Here is a 19,962-nt window from a genome sequence, read left to right as displayed (position 1 = left end):
GATTCCCTGCGTCGCGTCTGGGAGACCCGCGAGTCCGCGGCTCGAGAAGCTGGTGACGCCGCCGCCATGCCGATGAAGGGTCGCTTCCCTATCCGCCGCACGCTGCAGTACTTGAACCGCGGGGACGTGGTGTTCAAGGAGTCAGTGAAGGTCATGACTGTGAACTACAACACGCACGGGGAGCTGGGCGAAGGCGCCAGGTCAGTGTGGGTCCCATCCGGCGGGGTTCGGGGAAAAGTTGACGCGGTGGAGGCCATCCCGACAGGTTCCGATAGAAATCCGAGCGCCACTCCACCCTAGGGATGAGTAGCGGCTCCCGGGCTGGCAGCTCGTACGACACGAACCAGACGACACGAGCCGCTGTGTGGCGTGGGACACTTTGGCGTTGGGAGCGGAGTTGTTAAGTTTCCGCACCCGTGCACACCATGGCTTGCTGCAGCTTAGGACAGCGGCCGACTGAAAGGTTTCTTTGACCCGTTAGCATCCCTGAGCGCTGCCTTGGATCCTTCAGCACTTACTGATCTTTTTTGGGCTCCCGAAACGCCAGGTTCCAACAGTGCGGGAGAAACCAGCCCATGGCTGTAGACAGAAACGGGGTTGTGGGACGAATCAGGATGTGAAAAGAGTAATTCCTGGTCAGAGAGTGATCCGGCCTTGACTCCTAACCATTTTTTCTGGTCAAGTGATCCCCTAGGAACTGCTAGCCTGGGATCTGTTGAGGTGAGGACCTTCTGGAAGACTGTGTGTCGGTGGACCAGAGGGCTTGAACTCTGCTTTCTTTTCAGGGATTCATGCTCTTAAGAGGAAGCTCTCAGGCTGCAAAGCGTGATCATTTGAGTGACAGGCCTGTGTGGTAGAAGCCCAGAGCAGGAACAGCTGAGGCCTCTTCCTAACTAGTTGTGTGACCTTGCAGCCGTCTGCTCAACTTCTGGAAAACCTTTTTGAGTTGTAGCACCACAAAGTCAGTGTCTTGCGGGTGTGTGTGGGTGTGGGTGTGTAGGGGGTGATCATAGAGTACATGGCAGAGTGCAGTAGGTACTGACCTTTGGTCTTTGGTTCACAGTAAGAACTATTCTAAGATTGTTTCTAGTATTTGGCTATGCTCTGGTTTGTTTGCACAAGGCTCTGTGGTGTTGGGACATCACTCTGCTTTGGGATAGGAAGGAGCAGAGACTTGCCGAGGGGTACATTCTGCCTTTGAGCTTTTAGAGGGTGTGCTTTGGGAGTCTTCAGGGCTATGTTTCTTCCCCAGAAGCAGGACTTGGAGCTTTTCAAGTTTGTTGATGTAATTACTTACTCAGAGAACCGTGTGTGTGTGTGTGTGTGTGTGTGTGTGTGTGTGTGTGTATGTGTGTGTGTGTACGTATGTACGTACGTACGCCAGCGTTTAACCAAAGGTCGTGTTTCTAAGGAACTGGAAAACTTGTTTGTTTTTCTTTTTGAAATAGGATCTCTTCCTTGGGCTTCATGGATTCAGGTAGGCTGGTCAGCAAGCCCTGGAGAAGTTTCTGGTCTACATCCCTCCCTCCTAGTGCTGAGATTACAAGTGCCACCACAGCTGGTCTTCTTTTTCTAGATTTATTCTTATCTCTGTGGGTGTGTTGTGTGCCTCTGTGAACTTAGTCACACTGTGTGTGTGTGAGTATACATGCGTGTGGTGTGCGGGAGTGCTTGCAGGTGCCTTCTGAGGCCATAGGATGTTGGATCCCGTGGAATTGGAGTCACAACTGGTTGTGAGGTGCCTGATATAAGTGGGTACTGAGAACTGAACTAAGATCCACTGGAAGAACAGTAAATATTCCCTATCTATCTATCTTTTATCTATTGGTTTTTCGAGACAGTATTTCTCTATGTGATAGATCTAGCTGTCCTGAAACTAACTGTATAGACCAGGCTGGTCTCGAATCCACAGAGATCCACCTGCCTCTGCCTCCTGAGTGCTGGGATTAAAGGTGTGTGCCACCACCACCTGGCTCAGTAAGCACTCTTAACTGCTGGGTCATTTCTCCAGTCCCAAATAAAATCTTTAAGTTTTAGCTGAAACAGAGTCTCACTGTATGTCCTTAACTGGCCTGAAAATCTTGTATAGACCAGGCTAGCCTCCAGCTCACGAGAGATCTTGCTCATGAGAGATCTTCTTGCCTCTCTCTGCTTTCTGACTACAGAGTTTAAAGGTGTATACCAATACACCTCACTGGCTTTTAAAAAATTTATATGTGAGTGTTTTGCCTCCATATATGTATGTGTACCACATGCATGCCTAGTGCCCACAAAAGTCAGAAGAGGGAATCAGATCTCTAGAATTAGAGTTAGACAATTGTGGGCTGGTAGCTGGTGCTGGGAACTGAACCCAGGTCTTCTGCAAGAGCAGCAAGTGCTCTTAACCACTGAGCCATCTCTGTAGCCCCCTAGTTTTTCGTTAGTTTGTTTTTGTGTGGGTTCTGTGGTTCAAATTCTGGTCTTCATGCTTGTGCAGCAAGCACTTTACTGCCTGAGGCATCTCCTTAGCACCCTTTAAATGTTTTAGATTGATCACTGCTTGCAGACTTGCCCTGCCGGAAGAGGAATGTAGCCACGGCCCACGCCTGCATCCTTTTCAGCCTGCCCCCCCTAGGTTACTTCTGAAGTTCAGAGAGAACATGAATACTCGGATAATTTTTTGTTGTTTTTTTTTTTTTTGGAGACAGGGTTTCTCTGTAGCTTTGGAGCCTGTCCTGGAACTCACTCTGTAGACCAGGCTGGCCTCGAACTCACACCAGAGTGCTGGGATTAAAGGCCTGCACCACCACCGTCCGAATTCTCTGATAATTTAAGCACAAGAATATTCATGTTACTGTGACTATGACTAATTTTCTGGTTTTAACAAGTCATTTCGTTTTTGTCACTTTAATTGCAGATTCTGTCCCAGTTGTGGCAGTGATTTAAGTGGTTTCAGGCAGGCTTTCTGTTGAGTCAGTTTTATCCCTGAAATTATTTTTAGATGCTTCAATCTGGACTGATGGTGTAGGAACCTGATGACCAAGAGGGCTGCCCTCTTGGCATAATCACTGAGGCAAAGAACCGTTCCCTGCCCTGGTTCGCGTGACTAGAAGTAGAAAGCCAGGATCTATAGCCAGGCAGAATGTCTGAGGCCAAGCTTCTGTTCCATGGGTCCAGAGCCTTGTCTACGGGTGGGGGGCAGACTGAGCAGGAATCAGGGATGCCTTTGAGTGAGGGCATTTAACAAGCTTTATTTAAGCGTGTACAGAAATGGAGAAAAGACACCTTGAGGAGAAGCACAGACCCTAGTCTAGGCTGGACAGGTGAGGGAAAGAATGTCTGTTGGAGCCTGAGGACCAAGGGTTCTGTCCACAGGGGCCTTCAGGCTGGTCATGCCAGGGCCCAGCCAGGAAAAGAAGTAGCTGCCCTTACCTGGTACTTCCTGTCGGCCCTTTGAATCCAGAAGCCAGACAGCAGGGTAGTCCTTATACAAGGCAGGCTAAGGGTGGTAAGGGCTCAGTATGCAGAGCCAGGAGTGGCCTAGATGTATTCTGTGTTGTGGACAGCTATGTATGCTTTATCGCTTTGTGTTCTGGGATGAAGTCCTGAGCCTTGTGCATGCTGGTGAGGTGCCCTGCTGTATGGAGCTGTGCCAAGTCTCTCCTGGTGCACCATGCTGACCTGAACACTGTAGCCTGCACACCAGTGTTTTCACCTTCTGTTCCATGTTGTTCATTTAGATACAGAGCTGTCTAAAAGGGGGATGAAGTTAGTTAGAGTCAGGATGTTTTAAAGCTTCTAGTCATAAACTGGCTGCTAGACAGGTTAAGGCAGTTCACACCCTCTCCTACAGCCTCGAGTTGTCACTTTTACTGACAATGTGCACAATGCCATTTTAGCAGAATTGTCACTTTTTAATGTTTAACGGATTTATTTTTTAATGACTTAGAAAATGTTCATGCTTTTTGTTTGAATGTTGTGTGGCCCAGGCTGGCCTTGGACTCTACCCTCCTGCCTCAGGCACTGTCGTGCTGCTGGGGTTCTAGTTGTATCACCACACCCATTCAGTGGATGTTGAATTTTTGTCATTTTTTGCCATGTAAATATTTTAATGTATTCAAAGTTATCTGATTTCAGCCTTCTACAATTAGAAGTTTTCTTTCATGTCTGTATTATAAACACTCCTGTGATCCTCAGGTCGTTCCTCTACACAGTGCTCTAAGAAGCCTCCTCAGTAACGTGGTCACTAGACACATGGAGATGCAACCCTGTATGCCCAGGACTCTGGCCTTTGTGCTGGCGAGTCTGATTCCCTGCAGGGGGCATTGGTTTGTACTGATGCTTACAGAGCGCAAGTGCTGGGGACACTGAACTTGGGGACAGTCCTCTGCCTGTTTTTGGAGGCAGGTCCCTCTTACAATCTGTGACAAATCCTGGACTTTCTCCATGGAAAAGGTATGCACAAGGAAAAGGTATGCATAGAATTTCAGGGGGAAAAAAAAACCCTTACATAGATTTACATAGGTTCATTTTTTTTGAAAGCTGTTACATGGTGCGGTGGTTTGAATGAGAATGCCCTCCAAAGACTCATATATATGAATGCTTAGTCACCAAGGAGTGACACGGTTTGTGAAGGATTGGAAGAATTAGGAGGAATTCCTTGTTGGAGGAAGTGTGCTGCTGAGAGTAGGCTTTGAGGTTTTAAAAGCCCATGTAAGGCTCAGTGCCTCTACTTGCAACTTAGAGATCAGATGTAAGCCCTCGGCTACTTCTTCAGCACCATGCCTGTCTGCCTACCACCAAACTCCCTTAGATGATAATAATGGAATAACCCTCTGAACTGTAAGCAAGCTTCCAATTAAATGCTTTCTTTTATAGAGGTTTCCTTAGTCATGGTGTCTCTTCACATCAATAGAACAGTAACTAAAACAGAAGTTGGTACCAAGGACTGGTCTTACCATGATGTTTGTTGGAAGAATATGGAAGACTTTGGGACTTTGGACTAGAAACACATTTGAACACTTTTAAGTGAGGCTTACTGAACTATCCCTACAGGAATGTGGAAGACAGTGGTGATGACGGTACTGTGAACTGTGGGGGACTAGCTCAAGAGAATTCAGAGGGGAAAATATTAGCAGTTGGCCTAGAGAGCATTGTGATATTTTGACAAAGAGTGTGGCTGCTTTTTGCCCTTATTAAAAAAAAAAAAAAATCTTCCTGAGGCTAACTTGAGATTTGGATTGATGATGTTGGCAGAGATTTCAAGACAGCCTAGTATTGACTGTGTCAAGTGGTTATGCAGGTTTAAAATGAAAAGACATAGGGCAAAGAAAAATATAAAATGCACAATTTGAGAAGAGCACTAGGATATGTAATGATGGAGCCATGTCCTGTGCTCAAGGAGATAAAAAACATTTAAAGAAAGGCCTGATGCTAAATGGAATAAAGGGAGTGTTGCCTAAGGGAAAGACACCACCCTCCTAATGTTGTAACAATTCCTATGAAGAGAATGAGCCTGATAGACTTTTCTGTTTAGAAACTATCAGCCAAGCCAGGCAGTGATGGCACACACCCTTACTCTCAGCACTCTGGAGACAGAGAGGCAGAGGCAGGTAGATTTCTTCTTTTTTTAATCTACTTTTATGTGCATTGGTGTTTTGCCTGCAGGTAAATCTATGTGAGAGTGTCAGATCTTGGAGTTACAGACAGTTGTCAGCTGCCACGTGGGTGCTAGGATTTGAATCTGGGTCCTTTGGGGAAGCAGTCAGTACTCATAACTGCTGAGCTATCTTTCCAGCCCCGGCAGGTGGATTTCTGTGTTCAAGGCCAGTCTTGTGAGTGAATTCTAAGACATTGAGGACAATACAGAGCAACCCTGTCTTGAAAAACCAAAGGGGAGAAAAAAGAGAAAGAAACCCATCAACCAGTCAAGGTTTATGCAAATACAAGAGGGGGCCAGGTTTCAGCCCAAGCAAAAACAACTTGATAGCTTCAGCCACGTAGTTCTGGATTTAGTCAAGAAGGAATCAAGAAAGGGTTATGGAAGGTTAAGGAAAGGTCAAGAAAGCTGTTGAAGCCAGGCGTTTGGCAGGAACATGGAGTTCCTGAGAGCCCATTTTATGAAACCGTGAAGGTGAAGCCTGGATTGCATTGGAGATGCCAGAATTTGGAATACCCCTCCCAACGAACTGCTAACAGGGAGTGGAACCAGCCTAAGAGAAAGAACTGTATTGCGATCAAGAAAGCAGAAAGAAAGGAGCTGGAGATCTGGAGTGCTCTGACATTAGACATGGGGGTGCACATGAGTTCATTTCTAGAAAGCTGTTACATGGGTTCATTTCTTGCCTTTTGCAGGAAATTTGTGTTTTTCAACATCCCTCAGATCCAGTATAAGAACCCTTGGGTGCAGATCATGCTGTTTAAGAACATGACGCCATCACCTTTCCTGCGGTTCTATCTAGGTAAGTGAGACATGGAAGGACCACCTGCCCTTTTCCAGCCCTTTGTGAAGGTAACAGTGAGCTATCTAAACAGCACTATGACCCTTAACTTCCCTCTCCAGGTACCCAGTGGCTTCTGAGATCTGGACCCAGCTCTCCCACCTGTCTTCTCCAGCTTATCTCTGTTCTCTGCCTGTCATGTGGGCCAGTCTACCCACATTTCCTTTGCTGCTCTTTGCTGATGTGTCTTCACTTTCTGTCCATGAGCTTAAAGAATTCCTTTGCTGGGGTGTGTGTCCATAGCTCCAGTGGTAGAGTGTGCACTATACTGCAAAACCTCAAAACCAAATATTCTCTAAGCCTGGATTTGGCCCTCAGGCACCTAGTGCCCTCAGTGCTGACCACAGTCTCCTTTCTGGTCCCACTAGGTGTTTTATTGAGACCCTGCTTGCTTGTCCTGATGCCAGGCACCCGCAGCCCATTACTGGTTCATGAGTAATGAGTAGAAAGTACCACAGGAAGAAGGATCATTATACATCTGTGCACATAAGGGGTGTTGCTAAGGGTTAGCTTGGAGCCAGGTGCTGGGCAGTCAAAAGTCCAAAGTCCATGGGCAAACGCTTTGGCGTGCGTGCGTGCGTGCGTGCATGTGTGTGTGTGTGTGTGTGTGTGTGTGTGTGTGAAGGTGTTCTGTGTATGGGAGAGACAGAATATAAAGGAAACCAGAAAGATGGTCAACTAGTCCTGTGGTGAAGGAAGTGTTCTTAGGGCCTCGATGAGATTTCTGGGCAAATGTTGCAGATTGGAGTCACAGCCAGCCCTGGAGAAATGAAGCCACTGCATGACATAGGATGGGTCTGTAGTGAGAGCCAGATATATACTCCTTTCTACATGGGCAGTAGCTTAGGACTTTTTGTTTGAGATAGGAATGTGTAGCACAGACTGGCCTCAAACTTTTGAGTCCTCCTGGCTGAGACTTTTCAAGTGCGGGGGTTAGTTATGGCCACTATATACCTGCCTGTTTTGCCTCTGAATTTCATATGGATAAGAATCTATTGGGAGCATTTCTTTTCTATTTCTGGATAATAGAGTCAGTGGGATAAAGAACCCATCCCTGGCTAGGAACTGTACTAGGATATGAACCTGCCCTCAAAACTCTGCCCATGACATAGCAAGGCCATCTGCTTGTGCTGGTAGTTCCTGTGCCTTGTGGGAAAGACTATACCATAGGGCTGTATCTTGGTCCCTAGGAACCATAGCCCAAATGCAAGGAGGGCTGGGTGGAGCCTGGTACATTTTCTTTTGCAAAAACCTTTTACATACATTGTTTTCAAATCATCTGAGGCTGAACCTAGGGTCTTTCAAGTGTGTGCCCTGCCACACAGTCACATCCCATCCACTTTATCCTTTTAGAGAGACAGGCTGACCTCAAACTCCTTGGCTCCTGCTTCAGCTTTCTGAGTGCTAGGACTTCTAGCCTGGAGGACCCCAGCTTCTCTTGATTTGTTGCAGCTGAGCATCTTCCACTATGTTAGTCTCTCAACCCATCCAGGCACCTATTGATGAGCTCTGTGTGAGCTTTTCAGTGCTGAGACCTTGATAAAGATTTGTGCAGGGAAAGTGGTAGGGCCTCTCCTACCTACACCTGGGTGAAAAGAGCAGGAGAGATGGTGAACAGCACTGAGAGGCTCACTCACTCCAGAGAAATGCTTTGGTTCTATAGTGGGCATGAGCAGCCACAGAGAACAGATCACCGGTGTGGGCTCAGGAGAACAAGGTTGAAGGGACCGCATGTACAGATCATTTTCTTGTTGTGTAACAACAAAAAAAAAAAAAAAAAAAAAAAAAAAAAAAAAAAGAGTAGAAGGTCATGTGACCAGATAGCAAGCTGGTGACTTGTCTCTCCTCTTCACACAATCACTGCTGCCTTCCTGGGACTCACCTTCATGGCCAATCCTGGTCACCTCCTAGAAGCACCCCCTGCAGATGCCATCAGGAATTTCCAACACAACTTTTGAGGTCATATTCAGTTGAGCACATCTGCAAAGTTCCTTTTTGTTCCGGCAGCGTCTTTTAGGAGCCACTGTGGACTGTCTTCTCACTGTTCTGTGTGTAGTGTCTGGGTACAGTTCTGTTTGAGGCAGTAGGTATATGGCAACTTTCAAATCTGTGGCCTCTTAACTCCCAACCCCCATGTGGGGGTGTGAAGATTTTAATTTGTGTCAGTGCTAGATCATCCACTTTTCTTCTGGTTTAGTGGGTCTGTGGCCTATCCATGATGCCTTTGCTTACCCCAAAGCCCCTCTCATTTTTCCTTAGAGGCGTATAATTATGTTTTATGTCCCTGCGATAATTTAGATTTTTAAGTTTGTTATGTGGGTTTGCTTGCATGAGTTTATGTGCACCAGATGCATGCAAGAGCCAACAAAGGCAAGCTCTTCTAAAACAGGTTAACATGTGTTTTGAGTTTCTAAGTGGATGCTGGGGATCAAAGCTGGGTCCTCTGCAAGAGCACTAAGTGTTAAGCCATCTTCCTAGCCTGAGATATATTTATTGAAATGCGTATAATTTGTGTGTGGGGGTACAAGTGCCTTTGTGCACACATGGAGGCCAGAAGAGGGTTTTGGATGTCTTCCTCTATCACTCTACTTTAAGGTAGGGTCTCTCTGTGAACTTCAGTATTGTGTTTTTGGGTAGGCTGGAAGTTACCAAGTCCCAGCAATCCTTGTTTGTGCCCCTGCTTTGAACTAGGATTATAGGTGTAACGTGACCCACCCGCTTGTTTCGTGGGTGCTGGGATCTTAACTCTGGTCCTCATGATTGATTGTTCAGCAAACACTCTTAACCACTGAGCCCTCTCCACCCTGCCTGTGATACACTTTTCAAGTTCTTTCCTGTGTACTAAAGTCAGGATGGAAGTTGAGTTTTGGTTTTTGCACTGAGGATATCCAGCTGTTGAACACTGCTGTACTTTTTCTCACTGGATTTCCTTAGTATCTTTGTTTAAAATCAGTCACCATGATGGGGAACAACAGTATGATCTATGTGCTGTGGCAAAAGACTAAGTGCTGATACCTGCTTCAACCTGGTAGACTGGAAATTTCCAAAAGAGGTAACTTTCAGAACATTGAAGTGCTAGCCAGGAATGGGGATAGTGACTGTGGTAAGTAGATACAGGGTGTACTTTGTATTTGTATTATTAAAATCACTGAGTTATGTGCTTTGGTTTGAAATAGTCCAATGTATACTTCTTTTTTAAAGATTTATATCTGTATGGATTTATATCTTCATGTATGCATGGTACCTGGGAGGTAAGAAGACAGCATTAGATCATCTGCAACTGAAGTTACAGATGGTTGTTAGCCATTATATGGGTGTTGGGAAGGGAGGTGCCCTTAACCATTGAGCCATCTTGCCAGACCCTAATTGTATATTTTACCATACACAGAAGCAACTTTATTACTTAATTTCTGCTTTTTTTTTTTTTTTTTTTTTGCTTTTTTCGAGACTGGGTTTCTCTGTGGTTTTGGAGCCTGTCCTGGAACTAGCTCTTGTAGACCAGGCTGGTCTCCAACTCACAGAGATCCGCCTGCCTCTGCCTCCCAAGTGCTGGGATTAAAGGCGTGCGCCACCAGCACCTGGCCAATTTCTGAATTCTTTCACCGAATTGGGTACTAATTTTATCTGTCTCCCCTCCCCAAGTTACTTTGTTTTCCTTTTTTTTTTTTTTTTTTTTTTTTAAATGTCCAAGGGCTAGCCTTAAATTTGTGGTGCTCCTGCCTTGGCCTGCTGAGTGCTGGGATTATATAAACTTGAAGATGTTTGCCAATTTCTAAAAGAAGGCTAGCTATGGTTTTGCCTTTAGTATTTTGAAATTTTCATTTTCTTGTGGTTTGGTGGTAGTTAGTTTTTGTATTTGCACCTTATCCCCTTGACATTATTTCTGGTAATTTTAGAGATTGCTTAGGATATTTTACTTATAGTAACATTCATATGCAAACAAAGCATGGCACCGCTTCACTAATCTTGGCAGTTTTCTTGTCTCAGTTCATTTTTCTAGGCAGTACTAGTGTTGTGCATCTCCACAAATAGTGTCTCCATCTGCTGTCGAGCCTCTTCACTAGTGTCCGCTCTTTTGTAATATTGTATTTTTTTAATGACTAATGTTGACTGCTTTTTCATGTGCTTGTCATTAGCTATTTTGTTTTTATTAATTTAAAAAATGGGCAAAATACATAATTCAGTCAGGTTATCTTCCTTAGTTGTGAATTCAGATATTTGTGCTTTTTCCCAGTCCCTGTCTTACAGTGCCTTCTATAACACAAAGTAAGGAATTTCAAATTCAAGTTACTGATGGACTTTATGGATCACACTTTAGATATTATGCCTGAAAAAAAAAATTGCTCCTTGGTTAAAGGTCATGAAGGTTTTCTCCTGTGGTGTTTTTGTTTGTTTGCTATGCTGGGGGCTGTACCCAGTGCCTTTATATGCAGGGCAAACATGGTCTGGTGAACTACATTCTTTTATAAATTTTGTAAAATGTTTTAGCACGGGCCAGCTAAATGACTTAGCACTTGAAAACAGACTACACAGGTTTATCCTGTCCTCCACATGTGGGCACACACACAGCCTTACATTTCTGGTCCATTTTTTTTCTTTCATCTGTATGTGAGTACCCAGTTCTAGTGTTGGATGAAAAAAACTCAAGTTGGAATTTTCTTGCCATCTTTGCTGGAAACAGTTGCCAGTAGAAGGGTTTATTTGGTGTTGGGTTTGGTTTTGTCCCATTTGGTGGTATGCCTATTGTTGGGCATGTCTCTGTTTTGGTTACAGTAACCTTTAGCTATAGAACACTCAGGAAGCAGACACCCTCTTATCTTATTTTTAGCTCTTAGGGTCTTGGAAGGCTGGCCTTGAGCTGTACCTCTAGCTTTCCTATTTTCTTTCATTTCAAAATTGTAGTTTTTCATTTCCATATGAATTGTAGACTCATTTTGTTAAGCTTCCATAAAAACTGTATTGTAGAGATAGGCAGATTTCTGAGTTAGAGGCTAAGCGTAGTCTCCATAGAGAGTTTTAGAACAGCCAGGGCTACACAGAGAAACCCTGTCTAGAAACAAACAAAAATTGCATTGTTATAGGGATGAGACTACAGTGATCTATAGAGGAATTTGTCTGCTCGTGTTTCTTAAAAATGGAAAGTGGAAGGGTCATCATCAGTTATGCAGAAATTATTTGAGTGATGGCTTAGCAATTAAAGGTCCTCTTCTAGAGGACTTGAGTCAGATGCCTCACAGTTGCCTGTAACTCCAGCTCCTGGGGGTCTGGTAACTCTCTTCTTGACTCCTCAAGTACCTGTACTTTCGTGCACGAATGCACATATATACATAATTTAAAAAATACTGAATTCTACTACTAAAAGAGAATTGAAGTCTAAGCTGGTCTTGATATGTTAATCATCCTACTTCAATGAGGCTACAGGTGTATTACACCTGGCAGCCCCAACCTGTTGAGACTGAAAAGTATGCCTGAATCAGCTCTCCTCCCTTTGTGCCTCTTGTTTACAGATTCTGGGGAGCAGGTGCTGGTAGACGTGGAGACCAAGAGTAATAAAGAGATCATGGAGCACATAAAGAAAATTTTGGGCAAGAAAGAGTGAGTTACTGGGTTGACCTGACAGGAGCAAGCTTTTTTTTTTTTTAATTTATTTATTTATTAAAGATTTCTGTCTCTTCCCCACCGCCACCTCCCCTTTCCCTCCCCTTCCCCAATCAAGTCCCCCTCCCTCGTCAGCCCAAAGAGCAATCAGGGGTCTCTGCCCTGTGGGAAGTCCAAGGACCACCCTGACAGGAGCAAGCTTATCCCCAAAAATGTGAGGGTGAAGGGAATGTGCAGAGATGGGGTGGAGAGGGAAAGTTCTTTAGCTCCAGTTAGTAACAAGACCTTGGGTGGCAGGATCAATTTAGACCTGGTCTTTCTGATCAGCAGATGTAAACAATTCACCAAATCATTTGTCTACTCCCTTACTGTAACAAGGGTGGTCCCTACTTTGACATGCATGCAGCTAAAGGGAAGCTTAGAGCCTGTTCCCAGATTTCCTTTTTACTCCTTGAATGAGGAAGGACAGGAAGGAAGTGAAAGCAAGAAAGTCTCTGGAGACCCAGGCTCCTTTGCCTGGTCCCTGTGGGATGCTCCAGTTGGATGCTTCCCAGTGCCTTTCCCTCACATGGAAGAGGCTGCCTGTTTTCTGGAGCCACTGGTCATGCTTTGCTACTGTGTATGTTCCTTGGCAGGGAGACCCTCAGGGAGGAGGAGCTGGAGAAACAGCAGCGATCTCATCCAGCCAACTTTGGCCCCCGGAAGTACTGCTTGAGGGAGTGCATGTGTGAAGTGGAAGGTCAGGTGCCCTGCCCTGGCCTGGTGCCCTTACCCAAGGAGATGACAGGGAAGTACAAAGCTACTCTGAAAGCCAGCTCTTAGGTCTGGGCAAGGTCATTTGTGATGGACTGATGGAACTCTGCAATGGGAAGAAGGCCAGAGTTGCCAGCTGCTGAACAGATGTCAATAAAAGATTGTCTTCCTGTACATGGTAAGTCTCGTCCTGCTGGTACAAAGACCATCTGTGGCAAAAAGCTTTGGGCTGAGGGTGCAAGGCAGTCTGTGAGTAACATGTCCCCTGGTTCTTGTATTTAATCTTCTTCCAGTCCTACTCTGGGTGCTGTTGAGGGCTACTTTATCTGGTGAGCCTGTAGCTGGTAGAATAACTGTTCTTCCATGTAGATTCTTTTGTACTTAACAGTCCAAAGAAAGCAGGTGGACAGTGTTCTAAAGCCCAGGAATCTTTGCTTCCTGGGAAGTCCATGCCTGTGGGTGGAGAGGGCAGTGGCACCCCGTTGGCTGTAGCAAGGGATTTTTCTGGGCTTGATAGTTAAGATGCCACTTGGGTGATAACTTGGAGCCCATTTGACTTGATTTTCAGCCCTTGCTTACTAGGCTGAAAGAGACTGTGTATGACTTCTTAGTACTTTCCCTATTGTCATTACCATTTTAGCTATGCTGCCTCCATCATTTGTGGGCAGCAACCTTCCAGGATCACCTTAATATTTACCACAGACCCATTGGCATCTGACCATATGAGCTAATGGGGCATAGCAAAAGCAATAGTTGTTTTTGGGCATTCCCAAGACCCTTTAGTTACAACAGAGCAGAGCTACTGGCATGCTTAGATTTACAGAATTGTGCCTTTTGTTCTCTGCTCTGGTTCTGGTTTTGCACCTGTGCTCAGGTGGCCTGAAGGGGCTGCAGTGGAATGGGTGTTTGTGGCTCTAATGTATAAGGTCCCAATCCTGGCACCTGCCAAAGTTGTGACAGGGCTACAGGAACAACATACGGGCAGCTGATAACTTCTACAGAACCACTGTTACTGATGGCTTGGACTTCTGTGAGCAGCAGATGCATGCATGAGAAAATCAACGGCACTGGGAGAAATCATTTCTTTAAATCTGTGTGTGTGTGTGTTTTTTTTTTTTAAATTTAGGAATGATAGATTTTACACACATAACTAACTGACCACACAAGGACTTGAGTTGACATGATGTTCCTTTGTGAAGTGACAGTTTTCATATTGAAGTGTCATAGGCAGCCATGAGCTCTGTCAGGATCTACTTCGGGTCTCTGAACCCTCATTGTAAAGACCAGAAGACGTAAAACTACTGAATCTGAGGACACAGTTTTTACTCCACAGCAGTTACCTAGTATGTGGGTCTGACTGCTCTGGAAATGTCTGTGTAGGTAATCCTTACCTCCATTCTGATGGCCATGGTAGAGTTCAGTCTGAGTTTTCCCACCAAAGGTCTTTCAAACTGATGGAAGTTACCTTGGCCAAGGTTAAGGTGCTGATGGAGGGCAGAGAATGGGCTCAGGCCACATTACTGTTTTAAGGAAGAAATGATGAGCGGTACACATGCTAGTCTTTAATTTACTTTAATAGTATAAACCTCAAGTAGGTAGTATTAAGCCACAACAACATAGCCACATTGAACAGCGTTTAGTAAAAGGCGCTCATAACCATGCACAGCAACTCTCTACACAGACACAACAATGCAGATTCTCCTTCAGGACTGAAGACATTGATTAGATAGAAAATTCAATTTAAAAAGAACATGCAGGTTTTAAATGCCATCACATAGCTCATTTACACAGGGAGAAAAGCTGTACAAAATGGCAGCTCTCCACAGGTTTTAAACCTGAATTCAAAAGGTAATGGCATCCATGGTGTAAAGGGCAGAAGTTATACAACCGATCCCAAGAAAATTCCACACTGGACTTTCCTTTAGATGTCCTTTAAAAAGGAAGAGGGGTAGGGTAGGGGGCAGATAATGCGCTGTATCTTAACAGAGAAATCCAAACTACAGGTACAAACTAGTTGATACTATGAAAAATGTGCAGCTCTTCAGTTATAAAACTAGTTGAACACTGATTTACAAGTTAATTGGGAAAACAAACTAGAAAAATATTCCAGCACTTGAGTTGTGTGTACATTGGCATCCGTGAATGAGCAGGCTGTTGGGATGACAACTGATGACGATAATTTCCCGAAGAAAGGCCATTTTTAATGTGCAGTCTATACCAAATGTTACCCAAACACTAAAACTTGATATAATGCTGAACATTTTCCCTACATCCCATGTATAAATACCAAAATTCTTGAAAATTAACTGAAAGTGCGTATTGCTGAGCATTAGAAATGTCTGATATTCTCCTTCTTAAGCCATTTTTAAACTCACTCTTAGGTTGCTGCTAAGACAATAGCCCCCAAAGAAAGTGAAAGGATTCGTTTAGAGACTGCCAAGCTTCCCTGTGTTTTACTTGGAAAGCCACTTTGAATAGTGTGATTGTCACAACAGGCAATGACACAGGCAAGATTGAACAACCATGAACGGTGAGGCCAGGGACACAAATGGGAAGCTGAAGCCAAATGACCCACGTCTCACCAAAGGCACTGAGGACTACAGTCTTAATAATTATTCTTAAAACACAAAGAGCAACAACCTGTGGGTCAGGCAAGATTTATGTACTTGGCTTCCTCCAAGACAGGTGCTTGTTTACCATGGCCACTAGCAGCTCTGTCAAGCTGGGCCCTGGCTCCCAAATTCCATCTCAGCCTAAAATCTCAATCATAGGGAACAAATTTCATCAGAATAGACCTGGTAGATGAGGAAAATATGTCAGCCTTCACTTTCTTACTGTTAATTAAAACTTTTATAGAATGTAGTTAACTTAGGATAACCCTGCACTGGCTTCTAGTTAAAGGGACAATTGACTATTTGTGGTTTATATGCCACAGTTAATAGCTAACATTGTTTGGTAGGCTGGTTACTTTTACCACCAGACAGTACCCAAGTCTTACTGACAGAGCACAGGGTAAACAAGAGAGACTGCAGCAGTGCTTGTCTCAGCCACTAAATTCCCTCCAGTTAGGGTAAACTGGTTTGTGGAAAGTAGGCTTATAGCTACCACTTAGTTTTGGATATTAGGCTAACATCTCTTCCACCATCTTCTGGGCCCTTCTAAACCTAGAGAACTGCCCTCCTGTCAGGACCTTTCTGGCTTGAGGCTTCCTTATGCAGGAGTGAGTGGCACTTGGCCCTTTCTAGACAGCTCCCTGTCCTAGGAAAATGAAGTTGGTAAGAAATTCACCAGTATATCCCTGTCAAGGGACCCTTGCAATACCCACATCCATTCACATTAGCAACGCTAGCATCAACTCTTGACAACATAGAAGTTTGGATACGTGGCTACATGTCTGTATACATAATGTACACCTATGTACACACATTATATACACTGTACAAAGATAATATGAACACATGTACATTCATTCAGTCATCTAGGCCTATAAATCTGGACATGCACAGTGCGGCTGAAGGGACAGGTTGTGTACAGAAAGTACACACTGATGGGAGGCACTCAATGAGGAAGTCCAGAAACTTGTACAAAACACCTAGGCCAACCCCATCTCATTTTGGAATTGACTTATATAGAAACTAACATAAGAGTTAAGACTTTTGCAAAGAGCCACAAAATCTACAGACTGGAAGTTAGGCAAACGAAAAGGTGGGGCACCTGTTCTGCCAGTGTGGTATGTTCCCAGGACCCTCCCCCTCCCCCTCCCCCTGGAGAAAAGCAGCAGTCAGATGGTGCTTTTCATGGCTTGGACTTAGAGAAGAGTTTCAGCAGCACCAACAGCCCCCACTGCTTACCAGTGCTTACCAGCCACTGGAAAGCAGCAACAGGCTTCCAAATTCCCCTGACATCAGGGCTTCCCTTCAAGAAACAAGTGTGTGTATTACAGATGCTGCTGCTCTACTTGGGGACCACACTGGCCACCCTGGTTGATGTAGTGTCTACCCCAGAATACTGTCCACATCTAATACTGACACTGACAAACTAAAGAACCATCCTAAGGGCATAAGTGACTCCACTTGAACTTCAGTACAGAAACCCAGACAATACAACCCCAACTGCAGCCTCAGGAAGAGACGAGATAGTAAATGAGCCCCCTCAACACACACTGCAAACTGCAAGGATGGTGACACACTACATTGAACACCTTGTGAATTAACTTGTTTAGGGAATTTGGTCTTTGTCTACATCTCCTGGCCTGTTTTATTTCAAATTTCAACTTGGAACTATCTTAACATTATTTGAGATACTTCTGGAAAAGCCCAGTTAGCCAGTAGCCATGTCAGTGTGTGTCTGTCCACCTACCTGAGAGGAGTGTTTAGACATGCCTGTCCTGCTTCATCAGATTTGGAGTATCACAGACCCAATAGGATGGAAACCCCTGAAAACTGGAGCCCAGGCACTGACTGGATTGGATTGGGTTCTCTCTTAAGAAACAACTGGGGCTGATCTTCCTAGATCTAACAAGATGGAATGGAGAAGCACTCAAAGTTTGCAGTGATTTCAGTTAACGAGAACATTGTGAGGATACAAGTGTTAAAGGTAAGGCCATGAAGATCTGGACAACCAGTGTAGGAGTTTGGCCCAAAGCAGCTCTGTAAATTGGCTATTACCAATGATGGGACTTAAAAAGGATCAGGCAGGTTAGAGTCACCAGCTTTTTTCCAAGCAAAATCTTTTTCCCCCTCCAGTTCTATCTTCTCAGAGGTTGGTACTTCTTATCCAACCATGGTCTAAATAGCCTGATAGGGGATGCCCAGGCCCTCTCTGAGTGGCCTAGAAATGTACTATGGAACCCTCTAAAGAGATGAAACAGGCCCACTATACTATACTCATGTCCAGTCATTTTGTCTTAATTTTGAATACACACACAAAAAGAAAACTTTTAAGCTGGCAAAATTAAGTCCTTTCCATCATTTTTTACTGGCCATTCCTACTATTTTCCAACACTGGCTTAAAAATCTAGCTGAGAATTTAGAAGCTAGAGATACTATCTGCACTTAAGTCCCACTAACAGTGAGTAAAGTGTCATTAACTCTCAAAAGGAACCAGCCTACCTAGCCTTAAGCCCCATAACTGTCCTTTAACAGGTACAAACTTAACCTTATAGGAGGTAATTTTCTTAATTTCTCTAATCAAAAAGCAAACACCAAATACCTGTCTTAACCTTCCACTTTTTTTCCAGCTGCTGCAGACTTGTACCCATGGGAATGCAGAGAACTTCCTTGGCTGAATTATGAACTCTGTTGGAAACTATGGCCAATTAACTATTTTGTTTTTTCTTTCTGATTTGGGTACTGGGGATGAAACCCAGGACCTAGTGCATGCTAGGCAAGTAGTCTACCACTAAATCACCATCCCACCCCACTCCCCAGATCCCTTTAAAACTCAAAAGGAGTTTCATTAAGTTGCTCAGGTTGGCCCTGAATCTATAATCCTCCTGCCTCAGCCTCCCAAGTGCTGAGGTTACAGGCCTGCAGTATGTGCCCTGTCTGAGGATTGCTTTTCGATCCTCTTTTGAAAGGGAGGGTGGTTTGCTTCTATTACTTCAAACGTCCTAGAGAGCTTTGTTGGACTAGCACATACCAGGGAGTCCCAGTATACAAAAAAAAAAAAAAAAAAAAGACTAATAATATCAGAAAGAATTTATCTTGATAGCTTTTGTTCAGCTATCTAAGGCCCACCCCCCTCAACAGGCAGCAAGGATACATAGCTCCCATTCAGCTGTAGGCTCCAAGTGATCACAGATACTGGCCCCTCCCCAGGCATGCCAGGAATAGAAACCCTCACTGCCCCTGGATGGCATGAACTACTACAGGTCATACTCATGAAGTGTTGTCAAAGGGTGCAGATCACCCACCCGCCTTGTAATTTTTGGTCAAAGGCTCAAGTTCCTATGGATTTGTAGCGGGACCTGGGCATACTTTTCAGTCACCAGAGAATTACTCTCATCATAGGAACTCAGCAAGCTGCAATCTAATTTTGAAAACTAGTGAGGTCCAGGTTCTGGAAGAATCGACAGATGTGCCTCTCTGGCTGGCACAGAAGCTCTTAATGGGACAATGCCAGCGATCCACATTTCACTCACAGGAATTTAGCTCAGCACCACCACTGCACAAAGCTAGGAGCGAAGCTCTCTTCAAAATGTCAACGATTGTCTCCTGTACCCTAGTGAGTTTTCACAGAAATCATTAGCATTTTGACAAAAAGGACACACGGTTTTCCATTTGCCCTGTCCACAGGCAAAGATGTTAACATTGCAGATTCGATAAGAAGTGCTTAGAAAGTGCTAACATTACCCTGGTAATTAGTAGCTATTAATTCCAAGGACTTTTTTTTTTTCTTTTTAAATGTATTTACACATACTGTTTAATACTAGTCTCTGACATTATAAAACTTCAGTATTGTTTTTTGCCCTTTGAGAATTTCTAAATACAAATTCAATTAAAAGATTGTTCCAAAATCTGCTTCACCAAAAGGCATTAAAACATTTCCTAGGGCAGGGAAGTGTTCTATGTCTTTAGTTGCTATTGTCTGGGATGAACAGGAGGAAGTGGCTAACACACTGGAGACACCTGCACACACCAAGACACTGCTACTTCCCTTCTCTTGCACCTGCAGTCCTAGGAGGCATCCCACTGTTGGCAGCTGCCGTTTGTGCACTATAGACTGGCTCCGGTGATCTGGCCATTATATTCTGCTGTCTCCATCTTGAGGATGTAGGGAATTATGCTGTCTATTGAAACATTGCCAATGAGACCAGTAAAAAAAAGTTCCTCTGTTATGTTGGAGCTCATGAGCCTGAGAGCTGGCAGGCGGACAAGAATCCTTGCCAATCTGGAAGAGAGAGCAGGCATTAGAGAAATGGAGTCCCAATCCAGGCCAGCTCCTAACAAATCTACATCTACCTGTCTCTTGTTGAAATAACAAACAAAAGTCTAACATGAAAAAAAAGAAAAAAAATATTGACAGTGGATAAAGGCACTGGCCACAGCCTGACAACCTGAGATTCCATATGGTGGAAGAAAAACCAACTTCTACAAGCTGTCCTTGGCCCTTCCACAAGTACACACGTGTG

At 44.4% G+C, this 19,962-nt stretch overlaps 2 protein-coding genes across 9 annotated transcripts in view; one reads left to right on the top strand and one right to left on the bottom strand.

The window, feature by feature from the left end:
- Mrps25 (mitochondrial ribosomal protein S25) lies at window positions 1-13,004 on the top strand. The gene is made up of 4 exons (XM_050160258.1): window positions 1-200; window positions 6,334-6,440; window positions 11,987-12,074; window positions 12,713-13,004. The coding sequence occupies exons 1-4, from the start codon at window positions 67-69 to the stop codon at window positions 12,897-12,899; spliced, it is 516 nt and encodes a 171-aa protein (XP_050016215.1). The 5' UTR covers window positions 1-66; the 3' UTR covers window positions 12,900-13,004.
- A 1,382-nt stretch (window positions 13,005-14,386) lies between these two features.
- The window catches only part of Nr2c2 (nuclear receptor subfamily 2 group C member 2), a 63,392-nt gene continuing 57,816 nt past the window's right edge, over window positions 14,387-19,962 (bottom strand). For 5 of the 8 annotated variants that reach the window (XM_050160247.1, XM_050160249.1, XM_050160252.1 and 2 more), the window contains one exon: window positions 19,545-19,721. In XM_050160247.1, coding sequence (XP_050016204.1) covers window positions 19,678-19,721 — 44 coding nt within the window. In that variant the 3' untranslated portion in view covers window positions 19,545-19,677. Of the gene's footprint in view, window positions 19,722-19,962 lie in introns of all 8 variants that reach the window. The other 3 variants (XM_050160251.1, XM_050160253.1, XR_007595043.1) reach the window with 2 other exon arrangements.

The sequence above is a fragment of the Alexandromys fortis genome, unplaced genomic scaffold (genome assembly GCF_014885135.2).
Source record: "Alexandromys fortis isolate MF-2015 unplaced genomic scaffold, M_Fortis_MF-2015_v1.1 scaffold_111, whole genome shotgun sequence".
NCBI classification, from domain to species: domain Eukaryota; kingdom Metazoa; phylum Chordata; class Mammalia; order Rodentia; family Cricetidae; genus Alexandromys; species Alexandromys fortis.
The sequence above is the reverse complement of the archived record's forward strand: the minus strand, read 5'-3'. Positions and strand labels throughout refer to the sequence as shown.

Excerpts from the sequence above, each read along its gene's own strand:
- Mrps25 (XM_050160258.1), top strand. The coding sequence starts at position 67 with ATGCCGATGAAGGGTCGCTTCCCTATCCGCCGCACGCTGCAGTACTTG. Across the intron at positions 201-6,333 it reads GAGCTGGGCGAAGGCGCCAG|GAAATTTGTGTTTTTCAACA; the intron begins GTCAGTGTGGGT and ends TGCCTTTTGCAG. Across the intron at positions 12,075-12,712 it reads AAAATTTTGGGCAAGAAAGA|GGAGACCCTCAGGGAGGAGG; the intron begins GTGAGTTACTGG and ends GTTCCTTGGCAG.